The sequence below is a fragment of the Oenanthe melanoleuca genome, chromosome 1 (genome assembly GCF_029582105.1).
Source record: "Oenanthe melanoleuca isolate GR-GAL-2019-014 chromosome 1, OMel1.0, whole genome shotgun sequence".
Lineage (NCBI taxonomy): Eukaryota > Metazoa > Chordata > Aves > Passeriformes > Muscicapidae > Oenanthe > Oenanthe melanoleuca.
The window spans coordinates 43,385,312-43,401,872 of NC_079333.1; the positions used below are offsets into that span (position 1 = coordinate 43,385,312).

At 44.3% G+C, this 16,561-nt stretch overlaps 1 protein-coding gene across 3 annotated transcripts in view; it reads right to left on the reverse strand.

The window, feature by feature from the left end:
- The window catches only part of ZDHHC20 (zinc finger DHHC-type palmitoyltransferase 20), a 48,871-nt gene extending 36,337 nt beyond the window's left edge, over window positions 1-12,534 (reverse strand). For 2 of the 3 annotated variants that reach the window (XM_056501394.1, XM_056501377.1), the window contains exon 1: window positions 12,322-12,528. In XM_056501394.1, the coding sequence (XP_056357369.1) occupies window positions 12,322-12,439 (118 nt within the window). In that variant the 5' untranslated portion in view covers window positions 12,440-12,528. Of the gene's footprint in view, window positions 1-12,321 lie in introns of all 3 variants that reach the window. The other variant, XM_056501385.1, reaches the window with a different exon arrangement.
- Between the last annotated feature and the right edge of the window lie 4,027 nt (window positions 12,535-16,561).

Below are 16,561 nucleotides of genomic sequence, written 5' to 3' on the forward strand. Positions count from 1 at the left end.
GGATTAAGAAAGCAACACTTTACAGAATGGTGCTGCAAGAGATGCGGCTCCACAGGCCTTTGTGCCATTGCCACACCACGTGCCTCAGCAGCAGCACTGCCTGGGACTGCTCTGCAGCACGGCTGAACCATCAGCCAGGTCTGACACGATGCCTGTCTCAGAGCTGCGGCCTGTGGTGGACAACTCTTGCTGCAAGGGTCTATAAAGTTACCCCTCCTAACCATCTACTCACTCCCCTTGGGCTGACAAACAGCAAGAGTGAGCACTCACCTCTGCAGACACTTGGGGCCATGTTTGAGCTACTGATGAATTTGGTGGCTGCTACACTACAAGCTTGTGTGACCACAAACAGCAGGGCATTGCAGGGGAGAAGGGGGATGGGCAGCGAGTGGCCTCTCACTGCCCTGGGTCATGCACAGTCATGAGAGGGGAAAGAAATGCTGTCAGGGCCTTAAAGCACATGAGCCAGAGCCCAAACTCCTCACACACCCTGTGCTCAGCAAGAGCACTCAGAGAGTTGCCTTGTGACTTCAAGTGATCACAAGATGATGCCTTCAAAGGCACTGCAGGTAGTGTGTATGTGTGAGAAATCTAGGGTGGGAGGAAACAGGAGGAAGAAATACAGCCAGGGAAGAGACACTGGTACAAAGGGGGATGCTGTTTAATGACCACATTTCCCATACTCATGATTGCCATGCCCATTGGTACAGGATTCAAACAAGCATTATCACAGGGACAGGCAAAATGAATTAATATTTCAAACAAGGCAGCTCAAGCTGCACTGCAGAATGCTTCTGTTACTTGTTACCAGCTATTGCTATGATTTGTTTTATGGTTTAAACAATATGAACATGATTCTTTCACTAGAACAGGTAATTTAGAGCAGCTAGAGGCTTGCTGCCTGGAAAATACTCTCTTATCACAATAATAAAGCAGCTTTTCATTTAGCCAAGGTCTTTTCAGCCTCAATGCAGAGAGTACATGCATAAATACAAACAGTCTACAGCAGAAATTAGCATAAGCAATGCAAGACACTTCTTGAGTACTGAGTTACATTTAGCAATGAATTTAGCTATGACAACTGGGAAGATTTCTGCCATGTATTGTGGGAACAGTAAATTCTGTGCTACAACTTCCACAGTTCAAAAGCATAGCTACAAAGGCAGCTGACTTCTGGAACCCACAAAATCCTCCAGATGGCTCATTACCTCTGCATCTACAAAATATTCTTGAAAATTATACCAAAGGTCTCCTGATGGTCTTTTCAGCAAGGGTGCCTGCACTTTTAAAATGACTTCAAAACCAAGAGTTACACTTGGTCAGCTCGCAGCAGGAATGTGGTCAGGTCTTAACCTCAGTCTTACACTTGTGTCCACACCAACTATAGTGTATTAAGAGATTTATCAGCCCAAATAACTAAAGAATTTTTCTAAATGTGAAGTTAGCATTCAGCTCCAGCAATGCACCTGGTCTGCTGTACCTGAAAAGCCCTATTCCCCAAGAAGCACTACTCACTTTTAATTTACCATACTTGCTGAAAAACGCCCTAATGTAACTTGACTTTCTTCAGCTATTTAATGACTATTGACACTGCTAATTCTATTTGCATTTTAATGGATTTTAAATCCTAGAATTACTTCTACACACTTGCTTCAGCTGGTTACTCATATTACTAGACTTCATTCAATTCTTTACCAAAAATTCTGCTTTATCATAACAGTAACAGCTTTATTGCACAGTAGCATGGAAGTGCTGTGCATAAATTGCTTCCTATATTGCCTTTAAGCTATCAGACAGAGCCAAAAGAAAGCCTGGTTTCTTCTTGAAAGACAAAGAGAGCTCTTACTTGCATCAGTCAGTGAGCTGTGCTCTCTCTGGCCCATCAGGGAATAGGAAAAAACAGAATTGACAGAAAGGCATGGAAACTCAGAAGCATCTGAGTGGAGCTAGCTAATGTCCACACCACTAATTATTTACATTTACATTTGAAGGAGGGGTATTTATCCTCAGGCTGGTCAGATCAAGCTCACAGTAACACTACACTCAAGTATCTGCACATGTGAAAATGCTTCTTGTATTAGGAATAACTCCAGTAGTTCTGCAGCTGACACTACTAGGACACTTGCAAGAGACAGCAGTGACAAAGAGGATAATCATCTGGTGTTGACAAACACTGTACTGTACAGAGCTGTCTTACACACCCTGCACAAGGTCAAGTGCTCTGCAGGAAACACCAGAAAATGTCAGTATACTTAGAGCAAAAACCAAAGCAAGCAAAAATGCCACCCAACCAACACACATCTTCATAACAGTATTTTTCAAGTAGTTAACAATTTACCAATTATTTTTGATAAAAAGAACATTAATTTGCAGTTTGTGACTGCCAGTCAATACCTGCCTTGAATATAAAGGTCACTTAAAGGTGACTGTCTTATGGCTCAGGACATTACTACTAAATCCATTTACTTCTACACCAGACAGATGAAAATAAGCAACAATCTTTATTTATCCATTCCACACAGCTGTGAGATTTGATGGCAGGAGAGCAGAGGTGCCAGTGTGCGGAGAACAAAAATTCTAGACACAGCTGCTGTGACCTGCAGACCTGAACCTTCATCCAGCAGTGAGAGCAGTCAGCAGCCAGAAGGGACCTGCTTTGCTAATCAGGCACCTTCATGTTTGGCTTCAGACTCTTCCAAAATCAATTGTTTCCTTGCTTACTTACTGGCCCAGCTGGCAACAAGTGTTTCCCCAACTGTGAGGATAAAATCCCCTCCCAAAACTCTGTGGATAAGGATCTTCTTGTAAATCTCCTTACAAAGTATTAGCCACTCTGTTTTCTGAGAGGAGGATTTGCTGTCACCAAGTTCACTGAGTAATGGAAGAAATCAAGCTGCCCATCAAGCTGACCTCCTCTCATGCATTATGTCACTGGATTCCCTAAATGAAGTTCCAAGTTTGCAATGTTAAATATGGAACTACCTATGATAAGAGCTAATTTTCAGCCAGCAGTACATTGACAACAGAGCAGTCAGTAACGTAATTTACATGAATTCTTACCAAGATCTTAATAAGCCAAGCTCCTGGACTCATCCCTTTAAGAAGGTTTTATTTTGAAAAACATGTAATTTAAAAACAAGTATTTTAGCTGTGGGAGATTAGTGACGGGGCACTCTTGTCTTCAACAAACTGGACTTGTAAATGCTAATAAATATTCAGTATTTTTTTTAATTATAAAAATATTTATGGATAAACAAAGGTTTAAAGACTTCCCATGGTGACTTAGGGAATCTGTTCATACATGGCTTATTAAGTTGATTGATAACAAATGCTGCCATCTTTTGACGCTGGAGGCTTTGCTGCTTGTTCTTTTTGTTAAAAAAAATGTTATACATTAAACCTTACTTAGACTGAAACATTCTGAGACAAAGCTAGACTGTAGGTAAATCGACACCCTCTAGTTTCTTTGCAAAAAGAAAGAAATAACAGCAACTCCCCAGGAACATAAAAAAAGATCCAGATACTGCAGAGGGAAAAAGACACTGGAAATAAAAACACTGAAAGTTTTGGACAGAGGACAAGGTCAGATGGCCACCATTTTGTTGTGGCAGGTCTCATTTAAGTATCAGATTACTTAGGAATATGAAAAGGTGACAGCACAAACACTGTACAAGACACTGCAAAGGGATTTTTGGATACTCCAGAACATCTAGACTAAATCATTGATAGTAGTCCAGAGTATCAGAGTAGGCAAGCACACAAAAGAGCAGAGCCTATCACCCAAGAGCTCTTATTCAGTAACTATTGCTTCCAGCAAATAAATAAAACCAAAATAATCCTCAGAGGTCATCTGCCTGCTGACAGTTCACCACATATTCTAGGAAAGTATAAACTCAGGACTCTAAGAACTGAAATACTGCAAATCCTAATGGAGTGTGTGCCAAGGGGAGAACAGTTCTGCCTACTGCCCCTCAGAGATACACTAGGGCTCCCATGGCAAAGCACTGGATGTAACACAGCAGGGCTGGCACACTGCCTAACGAGAAACAAGCAGGGCTTGATGCATGCATGGCTCCTACCAAGAGAATTAACTTCCGTCCTCTTCCTAGGCTTAACACAGTTGCAAGAACATCCTTGGTTGGAGGTGAAGTACTCCAGTGGGGCACTCTGGTGGGAACCAAGTTTGTGATGTCCAAGAAAGGACTGCTGCTGGTTTAACAAAAGTCAGTGATCACAGTGAGTTGTGGGAAGTTAGATCAGGGGAGTGATTGCTTCTAAACACCTTCCACTAGGTGTGAGCTGGCCCAGACCCTTGAACATGTTTTCTGCTGAGAGGATACACAGAAACATCATTTGGGATGGGACCAGGGTGTGCATCTGCTTGCCTAAAGACTCCAGAGAAGCTGTGCAGGAAGAAGAGAGCACTGTCACATGGTAGGAGACTACCACAAATCCTGGGGCAGGAAAGCACAGCTCCTGAGGCCCTGCATGTGCCTAAAAGCTTTCCCAGACCATTGTTTCTGCTCATAAACCGATTCCTGCTTCCACTCTTAACTTGGGTTCTGCAAGTGTGAGAAGTAGTGAGAAAGACAGGATATTTACAGCTTTGAGGATGTTAACAGAAAATAGCCACACAATAGAGAAAAAATAACTGAATCTAGTAGTCAATCGTCTTAAAGCTTTCCGTTGTCAAAATTTATAATTTGTCTAAATTATTAATTATTACAGAAGTTCAAGCCTACTCTCTGCACCACTTGCTGCTTTAGCTTTATCTCAGCAGGTATCTGCCATGGAACACAGCCATAATATCTCTGTATGCAATTACAAAGCTGAAGTCAAACTTTAAAAAAATACAATGATTTAACCCCCCCGACATGAAACTAAGGAGCAGCAGATTAAATAGATAAAAATACACACAGAGGGAACTTCCTCACAAAAATCCTATGCATACTTTGTATCCTTTTTCAGATACTGTAAAAAACCCACTTGAGTGTTAATCACAGGATTTTTCAAAACAGAACAGAAGCCAAAGTCAGCTCCAAGTTTTGGGCTCCTTTGCAATATTCAGAGTAAATCTGCAGGTCACAAACCAACAGACGTGAAAACCTTCAATCAACCGCAAATCAATATATGGAAAAACACTTCCTTTCTCTAATTTTTTAAAATCCAAACTTGACAAAATTAAAAGCAATGACTGTTTGTCATGAAGAATGGTACAATAACAGGTTCTCTGCATTCACACTCAATGACAAGGCATTTGATGAGGTGCTTGACCTAAGTTTTAAGTCTACCACACACAGCTGCAAACCCCCTTACACAACAACTCATCAGTTTATGATTTATTTTATCAGTTTAGGTCTCCTCAAATAATGTCTGTTTCTTTCAAGGTTACTTAAATTTAATCTAAACTTTGTTTCATTCTCTCTGCACTGGCATCTTGCCCAATTCCAGATGAAGTACTTCAAGCTCTAAATTTTTTTGTCACAAAAAAGTTTAAAAACAAGGAAAAAAAACCCCAACCAAACACAAACAGCTATCTCTGTTCTTAGCACTTCACAAGAGATGCATAAAAATCCCCCACACTGGAGACACACATGGAGATGCACAAGTGAAATACCACAAACCAAAAGCATGCTTCTTTGAAACTCTATGTAGATTATATGATTAAAATGGTTCCATGCTTCACATTTAAGACAATGCTGTACCATCTACAGCACCAGAGAGACTGCTGCAGAAACTGCAAAGGCAAAGCATACTGCCCTTGTGATCTACTTGTCTTTGACAACCTCACAAGACAATTTTAAGAGTCAAAAGAAAAGATTAAAAAGGGATAGATAAGCCATTTGGTCTTTTGGGAAAAAAGGAAAAGTAGAGGTTTAAAATGCTGCAGAGGGGGAACTTGACTTTTAGCACAGATAAGGGAAGATGGCCAGAGATTAGGTATTCCACTGAAGATTGTGGGGAGGAAGGAAAGCAGAAGAGTGGGAAAAATCTGGTTTGTTTGTTTCTTGATGTGGGATTGGAGAGTTAAGCATATCCTACAGAAAACAGTTTAGTGACAGCAGAAGGAGGTAATATTGGGCTAAAAGAACAAATGAATTTGTTGCAATCTCATTATCCCTTTTATACCTGATTCACACTTTGGTGGAGGCTCGGCTTACACAAAAAAGTGGTCTGTGCTTACTTCCAAATGTTTCTGTTACATTTTATACATTCTAATGAGAAAAAAATGGATACCTGTCCTATTACCGGAAGATTATGCACCAGCTGGAAGAAGTTAATGACTGAGATCAAAACTCCATAAATGCTGTTTCAGGAACCCACAGTTTGTAGCACTTGTAAGGAAAGTACATGTTAAACCAGCAGAAATTCTTACAGTTGTAGGAAACTGCTTAACAAACAGTGATGTACTCAATGGGTGAAAAATGAACAATTTTAGGCAGACAATTAGAATCTTACTTCCATTTTCCATTACAGTCTCGAGTTCCAGGAGTAAAAGCAGGTCCACTGCCATCCAAGTATTTAAACTATCACAGGTATATGAGAACTAAGCTCTGACACCCATCTTTAAACCCTGTAAATTCTTTGATTATAAAAAGCATATTACATTAACTCATAAAAATATAAGCCAGTAGAGAACAAAGTTTTGATTACTGAAATTTCAGCAAACAGAAGAACCTGAAGTTCACTGTATGTAGAGGGTCAATGACCTCAAAGCATCATCTAATGAAAATAGATGCTTGAAATTCTGGTCCTTTTAACCATAGTGTCTTGTAGGAAAACAGAGACTCATAAGTGATGCAGGAACATAAAACCCCTGATTAAAAATGAAAGTGACATTTAAATCACTGCTCTAACTCTAGAGGCATACAGAAATCTCCTACTGCTGTTACCAGAGAAAAATTGGACAGACATTATTTACCATAATACTATGCTATCCAAGACCTTTCAAAGCAAGAAGAAAAGCTTTATAGTCCACATCTAAAAGGCAATCAGGCAGCAATGAGTGATCATAGCTACAAGAAAATAAAACCACAGGAAAGTTCCTGCTTTAGCTCAGACACTTACCCTTGCTTTCCCTAAGTCCCTCCTCTACCCAACTCCAAAACCATCCTGCCCATGGGCCGGTTTCAGACAAGTGCTGAGGCTCAGGGTAGGTCTCACACAAAGTATGTACAATCAAAGCTGTACCATCAAAGTGAGTTTCATCAAACCTATTGGACAGTAGAAGAGACAAGCCCAAACTCCCTGTTAGCAGAGAGCTGCTGTGAGCTCAGCTGCTCATTTTCTGCCTAGTCCCCTGAGCAAGCTAAGCAACACCAAACTGGCCACTGCAACACACTGCTCTTTGACCAAATGGTAATTAGGGATCAAGGAAAGATGCCAACTACTGCAGAGCTGTCAGGAATGGTTTAGCAGATGCAGGGGCTGGGGCGGGCACTGCAGATCAAGGGCTGGGAGGGAGAAGAGGGATGGAGTCCTGATGACAGATGAAAGAGCAGACATGAGATAACTCCTCAAGAAACCAGGCTGTTGCACTTGGAACAATTTTTTCATTAGAGGACTGCCAAGAGAGCAGATTGTATTTTCATATAAAAGGCACATGCCCACCTGTCCCTAAAAACTAGTATGACCAATACAGTGCAAGGCACCATAGAAAATAATCTGCTCAGCTGAGTACTTAGTTTTCCAATTATCTGTAGCCAGTTTGAGTATCTCAACAGGAATTCTATTTATAATAACAGAAAAGGTTCTCATTTAAGATGATAATATGCATGCTTATGCTGAGAGATTACAACAAAATTAAGTGTATGCAGAGTGGTTACATTTCTGTATTTTTAAATTAATGAGAGGCACGTAAACATAGTTAACTAACTAATGATCTAACCTGTTTAATTTGCTTTCCTTTTCTTGACAGGAAACCCTCTTTTCCTACAGGAATGCCTTTCACATGTTTAACATGCAAATGTTGTACCTCAGTGCTGATACTTCAGGTTTTTCTGCAGTTTGAAATTAGAACTGCTGTTGGTATTACCTTGCCACTGCTTGAGTGATATAATGCATTAGCATTTTCTGTAGAGATTTATTTTGGAGGAGGCAGATAGAATTACCTTCTCTCTGTTTATGCAACAGACTTCAGATGGGAGCATTACAACAGATCACCATGTGCTTCTCATAAGGGCCATACTTTGGGGAAATCAGAGCTGGTTCCCTACTAACAAGAGACACTGCAGTCTTGTGGCACAGCAAGAAGTATAATTTGTACTACTAACATGAAGTTATTAATTCGAAATTACAAACTGCTTTGTTCGCCAGGATTTTAGATACCCTAGACAATACACTGTATCAAAAAAAGCAAACCTTCTTCAACTAGATGCTATGAAAAGAATACACAACTAGTTACTCCCATAGCTTTCAAAATCACAGTTTACCACACTTTGCAGACCCTGTAGCATGAAAACACTCATTCATTCACAAGCCTACTAAGTAAAACAAGCCATTATTCTGAAAACTCCTGGCTCAGGAGAAGAGTCAGGACTGTGATTTTCAGAAAAAGTAGTCTTCAGTATAGAAGTAAAAGGCTAACCTGATCAGGATTTTTAGTTATTTTTTTCTTTTTAATAACACCAGTCACTACACTTTAGCTAAGAACTGCAGACAGCTCAAAGTTAACTTCCACCTCTTTTTCTCAGTGCAAGACTGCACTACCAAAGCCTGCAAATGTTACAGCAAAAGGGTTGCCTGTAAGAAATGAACTGACTTCACCCACCAACTCCGACTACATGTGACAAAACAGTGTCTTGTGTGACCACTCTCTAATCAGTCTGCATTACAGACCACCACCTACAAAAATGTTTGGGATAGATAATAATATCCAAGTCAGCCGCAAATGAAAGCAAATCATGAGACAAGCGCTTCACTCTTTCTGAGCATCTGAGGGATGTGGTAAGCAAACACAATCAGTCCAATTCAGCAGCAGCATAATATAGCCATTGTTTACAAAAGCAATGTTAAAAGGAAAACATGTTTTGATAACACAAAGAACACATGAAATGGTTTTAAACTAACAAAAAGCCATTTTACAACATCCTTTATGTAGTGCTAGGTGTGTTCTCTTGCAAACAGAGCTCTGGCCAATTTATGCATGAAAAGAAATAATCCAGTAAGAAAGTGTTCATTGTGATTTTTCTACTTCAAAACACTTACAGCCCTCTGAATGAGACCTCACCTTCAATCTTTTGCAGTTCCTTCAGCTACACTGAATTTTTACACTGTGCTGATATTCCCTCAACTTAGACACATTTGGCTGTTTTTGCCTTTCCAATTAGCTTAATAGCTAATTTACTTGATGGGTCACAACTACACAAAAACAAGCCAGTGCTCAATATCTTCAGAGAAACAGAACACTGACACTTCCCATGGAAGAAAAACAATAGACAAGCTCACGAGTCTCCTTTTATTTCATCCACACCGGTCCTCCTTGGGGTTCACAGCCAGTGTGTAAGTAATATAATTTAGGGTTATAGAACAGGCATAACCCAGTAAATACATACTAGGAGTGAATTACAGGGAAGCCTGAGTCCATCAGGCACCAAAAGACATTGAGCAATATGCGAGCACCCCATCAGAGGAGGGTGGGGCAAGCAGCACAGAGAAGCAAAACTGAAAGGAAAAGGGTGAGGTGACAAAAGAAGCAGCCCCAACTTTACCATCTTCTACTTTATGATACCACACTAAGCCTGGCTTTCCACTTGATCTACTAACTGAGTATATCTTCAACCTTTAATAAATAAAGAAGGAGTACAAGAAAAAAAAAACAACAAAAAAACCAAACCAGGAAGAAGTAATATTTCGGGAAATGAAGGCTTCCCCTTTTCCTGTTTCCTTGTTAGCATCACATCTGAACAGTTCTTGGTTTTTTAAGAATAAACTTTGAAAAAAACCACTGGCGTCTGTGGGGCTTCAATTTCCCTTTTACCCAGTATTTACTCGAAGTTTTCTATTGTGTCTCCTCTTTTCTAAAGCTTCTGTTCCTCCATCTCTCTTTCCTTTACGAGGCACACACTAGTCCCTCACCAAAGCCACAAGCCCTGCTTCTGCACCCGCCCCATGTCAACATCAGCACAGGCCAGCCTCATTCATTAGCTGCGTGCTGGAGGCACATCCGTGCTCTTCTTCGTAGTACACAGTGCTGCCATTCCCAAAACAAACAGAACACAGGGAGCACCAGCAGAAAGAAATCAAACCTGCCAAGACAAACAGAAAATCCTGTATTTTGCTACAAATCCTCTCAATCCTGGTTTGAACTCAACCGCAGAGGAAAAACACGCAAAGTAAAAAAAAACCACAATACCAAAAAGACCCAAACACAAAATCCCTTTCCTCTCCTCTCCCTTGGTGAGATGAGTTTTTCTCAAGAGTGTAAACAAAATTCAACAGATGAAAAACAAACAACAAATACCTCCAAACTCACAACAGAAAAAAAACCTCACAAGACAAATAAAATTCTTGGTTATGAAGCATGATTTAGATAAGTAATCACTGAAAAATTCAGTGAGAGTGACAGAAGTCAGTAAATATTTTGCTTATTTAATGATGTTTTTTCTTAAAAGCCTGTATGTGCAGACATTAATAGAGCTGATTTGTAAGCAAAAAGTGCTTCCAGAAACCAGACCTAGAGATGTAAAAGCTTTCACATCAACAGGAGCCAATCCTCCCAATAATTTTCACACAAATGAAACCTTAATGAACTCACAAGAGCTCTTTGTAGCTTCTCTATGTCCACGACAGAGAAAACCTAGTCCTGATCTACTCTGTGATCAAGACACAAAGCTGGGACTCAGAGCTTGAGGCTCTGTTCTCAGTTCAAGCAGAGACCACCTGTGTGACCCTAGGCAAGTCTCTTAATCCCTGAGTTTTTGTTTTGTGTTTAAGAATAGCCCTAATCTGCCTTTTGTCATACTAATTAGACTGTAGTGGGTACAGAAAACTTGTAAAATGTGAGTCTATAACCTCACACAGTCCCTTTCAGGACTACTGTTACAGCTACCCATGCCCCAGACCTCCAGTACACTGACTCAAATTTGTTTCAAATGTTTACAGTTTTAAGCATGACTTCCCAGAAAACCTTTTTATTCACATAAACTGAACAATAGTAATTTTGCAAGTTTGGATACACTGACACATTTGCAACTATCTCATGTCAACACTTCACACAGTACCTCAACAAGCATTATTTTATAGCTATGTCTCTATTTTTTAAAGTTCAAATAACATTTTTGCCAGTGGTTCATGTTCCAGATCTCCAAATACAAAAGGCTGTGAAACAACATCAGCATACAGAAAAGTTATCCAAAATACAAAGTCATCACAGAAAAAACCGAACTGATTATTGCTAATGGAAGGCTGCTGATACCCAGATATAAAGTACATCCAAACATTTTTTTTCTAACTAGGGATATCAAAGCATGTAGTTTACATAAATATCAAGTAGTACCAGGACCTACAGGTACTAGATAGACCTATATGTTGCTTAAAATAGTTCTTAATACTTTTAAGGCTCTTCTTCATTTCAGCTTCCTTACTTAAACACGCCAAATGCTCAATAACCCGTTCCTTAGTTCTCTTACGCTGCTTCCAAGTTTCAGCAAGTCTGATGAACACTGCACATCACAGTTCCCCTCCATTTACCCTGACCAGAGAAAGCCAACATCCTCCTGAACGGAACTTTCCCCCTAAAGACAGTAAAGGGTAAATATCTCCCTGACCGACATCGGCTGCAAGTCAGATTTATATAAAGACGAGTCCAGAAAGCCTGGATTCGGCCTGACAAAACCCCGTAAGCCCTAAATCCTTTCCCCAGCCCGCTTAAGTTGGATATTCCCAGCCTCATAAAGCTTCAACTGCACCGGGCTTCTCAATGAAAAGGAGGGAGGGGAACCCCCTATACACCCTTAAGGAGTTATGTGATACATCAGATGGATGAACCACAGTAAAATAGAGGGGAAACTCCTCACGACGAGACACGAGGGGCTGAGCCCTGGAGAAGTCCCCGTCCCCACACGAAGCACCCTGGGCCTCCTCCTCTGCCCCAACCCGCTCCCCGCATCTCCACAGGCGGCCCCGGGCCGGGACCCGCCGCCATGAGGCACCTGAGGGCGGGAGGACAACAGGTAAACCCGGCCCGGAGGGAGGGAGGGAGGGAGGCAGGGCTCAGGGAGAAGCGAGCCCGCCGGGGCGCAGGGGAGGAGGCGGCCGGCGGAGGGTCCTGCCCGCCCGGCCGGCAGCTCCCGGCGCCCGCGACCCTCCCGGTGCACTCACACACACACAGCTCCACCACGTAGGCGTAGTAGGACCAGGCCACGACCAGGGCGATGAAGGCCACGGGCACCCAGGCCAGCACCTTCTGGCAGCACTTGAGGACGTGGGACGGCGCCATCTTCCCTGCCGGGCACCGCGGCAGCGCCGGCGCTGCGACGGGCGGGCGGCGGCTGCAGCTCCGGCCGCCGCTGCGGAGCCGGCCCCGGGCGGGCCCTGGGCGGGCCGCAGTGGGCGGAGAGGGGCGGCCCCAGCGCCGCCGCCGCCTCCCTCCCGGGGCGCCGGAACGCCTGGCTGCATCACGGGCTAGGGACGGGAGGGACCTTGGGGATCGTCCCGTCCAACCCCCCTCGCCAAAGCACGGTCACCTAGGGAAGGTGGCCCAGGAACGCGTCCAGTGGGTTTGGAATGTTTTGGTTACTCTGTGACCTGCCTGGGCAGCCTGTTCCAGTGCTCTGCCCGCTCTCCAAGGAAAGTTCTTCCTCATGTTGAGGTGAAACTTCTTGTGTTTTAGTTCATGGCCACTGCTCCTCGTCCTGTCATTGCCTGGCACCATCCCTTTGGCACCTGCCTTGGAGATATTTATATGCATTGACGAGATTTCCACTCAGTTCTTCTCTAGGCTAAAGAGGCCCAGCTCCTGGAGTCTCTCCTCATAAAAGAGATGCTCCAGACCCTTAATCATCCTTGTGGCCCTCCACTGGACCCTCTCCAGTAGCAACTTGTCTTTCTTGTGCCGAGGGGCCCAGAAGGGGACAGGGGGAGGATCCCTCCCTCGGCCTGCTGGCCACGTTCTTCCCGGCGCATCCTTCGCCATGGCCCTCGGGGGCCCGCAGCCCCCCGCCTCCCTCAGCTCGCACCGCCGGGGCCATCTCGGGGCGAGAGCCTCCTCCCGCCGTAAAACCTGCTCTTAAACCTCCAGGCTCGGCTCTTTTCCGCGCTCCTGGCCGGTCGGTGCCGGGACAGCTCCGGGCAGCGCTGCTGCCTGCCCCTGCTCGCCGAGCATTTACACTGCTCAAACAGCCTGTTGGCTGGCGTTAAACGAACCTATACATGACTATTGCTATTTGTTTTATCAGCTGATTTATTTATTTCCTGAACGGCGGTCAGCGCCTGACAGCTGCGGCCTCACCGCGAAGTCGGGCGGGCACCGTCGCCGGCGCTGTCTTGCGGGGCTCAGCCTCTAGAGTGCCTGAAATCTTTAGCCTTAGTCTGGCACTGCTGTGAGTGGGATGCCGGGGTCGGAACGACCCGCGCCATGGCAAAAAATCCCGTCTCCCTGCCGAGCCAGGAGGTGTTCGAGCCGGGAGCGCGTCCCGACCCACAGGCCGCTCCCGCGGCGCGCCCGCGCCACCTGGCGGCCAAGGCAGGGGCCGCCCGAGCCGAGGGAAACGGAACGGACCATCCATAGGGAACGGACAGCATCCATAGGGAACGGACAGCAACCATAGGGAACGGACAGCATCCGTAGGGAACGGACAGCATCCATGGGGAACGGCAGCATCCATAGGGAACGGCAGCATCCATAGGGAACAGACAGCATCCATGGGGAACGGACAGCATCCATGGGGAACGAACAGCAACCATAGGGAACGGACAGCATCCGTAGGGAACGGACAGCATCCGTAGGGAACGGACAGCATCCATGGGGAACGGCAGCATCCATAGGGAACGGCAGCATCCATAGGGAACGGACAGCATCCATGGGGAACGGACAGCAACCATAGGGAACGGACAGCATCCATAGGGAACAGACAGCATCTCATCCATAGGGAACATACAGCATCCATAGGGTAAAGACAGCATTCCATCCATAGGAAACAGACAGCATCTCATCCACAGGGAACAGACAGCATCCATAGGGAACATACAGCATCCATAGGGAACAGACAGCGTCTCATCCATAGGGAACATACAGCATCCATAGGGTAAAGACAGCATTCCATCCATAGAGAACATACAGCATCCATAGGAAACAGACAGCGTCTCATCCATAGGGAACATACAGCATCCATAGAGAACAGACAGCATCCATAGGGAACATACAGCATCCATAGGGTACAGACAGCATCCCATCCATAGGGTACAGACAGCATCCATAAGGTGAGGGGTGAGGCTGGAAGAGTTCAGAAGAGTGCCCTGAAAAAGGCCTGGACACAACAGGGCTGGGGGCAGCCCCTGGAGCTGGTGCGGTGGGTGGTGGCAGGGAGATTGCCTTTGAGGGACAGGGGCAGTTGCTGTGGCCTTGCCTGATCACAGAATCACCGAGGTTGGAAGAGACTTTCAACATAACAACTGTCAACCCAGCACCACCATAATCACCCCTAAACCATATCCCCAAGTGCCACATCCAGACTACCCTTGAACACTTCCAGAGATAGTGACCCCACCACCTTCCTGGTCAACTTATTCCATTGCCTGACTACTCTTCGAGTGGAAAAAAATGTTGTTCTAGTATATAATTGGAACCTTCCCTGGTGCAACTTAAGGCCATTTCCCCTCACCCTCACCTGCCAGTGACAAAACAAACACTAAGGAGAGTGATCAGGAATTCAGAAGCCTGTGAGCCTTTTACAGCCCCATCCCTGGAAGAGCCCAAGGGCAGACAGGATTGGACCATGAGCAACATGATCTAGTGGAAGAGGATTTGAAATTAAATGGCAGAGGGGTTGAAATTAAATGATCTTTAAGGTCCCTTCCAACAAAGCACTCCATGATCCTCTGAACAGCTAACAGGGAGAGGACATCCCGGCCAAATGACCAAGCCACAGCCTCTGTATGTGTGGGAATGTGTGTGTGTTCATATGGGTATCAGAACAGACAAATGAAACAGCAACCTGTGGCCCTGATGTACACACTAGTTATGGAGCAAGGACATGTGCCCAGGGATCATGGAAAGATGAAGATCAGTCTGGGATCAACTCTGGGTATGAGCATGCTTGTGCATGCTGTGTGTATAAGAGCAGGATCAGACAGCAGGGAAGGGGATTACAGATTGTATGCAGTAATGCAAGGGCTGCAAAAGAAAGGGACTGCAGCAGAGGGAGAGAGCTGGTGTAAGAACTTGGTGTGGCCCATTCTTAAAACAGAGCTGTACGGTTACATGGACGGCATCTTGGTTTACAATGTCTAGCCACTCTGACAAGAAGTACTGACAAGGATGGAGCAGTTTGGGTCTTGGTCTGATGTGCAGGTTAGCACATCAGGAATATAGTTAAAATATTCCAATTCCTCTAACCTTCAGTAATAGTAGCACATGGGACATGCTTGAGTGGTGAAGATGGCAGTGCTGGGTTAGCAATCGGATCTGAGGAACTTAGAGGTCTTTTCCAACCTTAATGATTCCATGATTTTGTTTCTTAAGGGTATCAAAACATGCCACAAATGCTGGAATGTGCTTTACCTCAAGATCTCACAGGACTGTTAACACTTGGCCTCAAGACAACGGGAAAGGATTTAAATTCTTGGTGTTGAAATACTTGTTAATGATGCTTTTAGAAGTACCTGATTTTATCTTAGTTTGATACTTCTATGTGCTTTTAATCATTTATTTGCTGTATTAGTTTCTTAATAGTGCATTCAGTGAAGAGACATTGTACTTCCAAGCCTTCAGAAATCTAAGAAGGGACCTGGACCTGGGAAGCAAAGTTCCTAACAACTTTTACCAAGCACATGCTATGTGTAGCAGGCTGTTACTGTTCATTGACCATCCTCTTGGTTGTGCTTCCACCAACTTTCCTGACGAAATCCCATGACCCTTCAAAATAAGCACAAATCCTGACATGAACACGAAGGAGCACAGCCATGAATAAAAAAGCTTGGCCAGCAAATAGTTCACTATGCTAGGGAAGATGTGAGGGAATCCAACATGATCCTCCCTATCTCCCTGCTGATGCTGACTCCAGCCTCCCCCACAGAGGTATCAGTGGAGCCATGTGCATGTTGACATTCCCCCCTTTTAGCAGGTCCATGCTGAGCTGCAGGAGCAGCCATTGCATGTGGTTTGGATGGAGTCTGATGCTGGCAAAGCTGGAAGCTGACATGGCCAGTATTTCAGTTCTGGGCAGACACATGCCTTGGGTAGGATGAAAAGCCAGGGGCTGCACCATAAACCTTTGACAAACTATTTCTGACCAGCTACTATCCAGAAACATTTCCGTGCAGCATTTCCATAATGTCAGGAAGTGAAGTGAGACTGAAGTAAACAAGGATAACACCAAGGTTGTGAGGTGTCAGAGAGGGA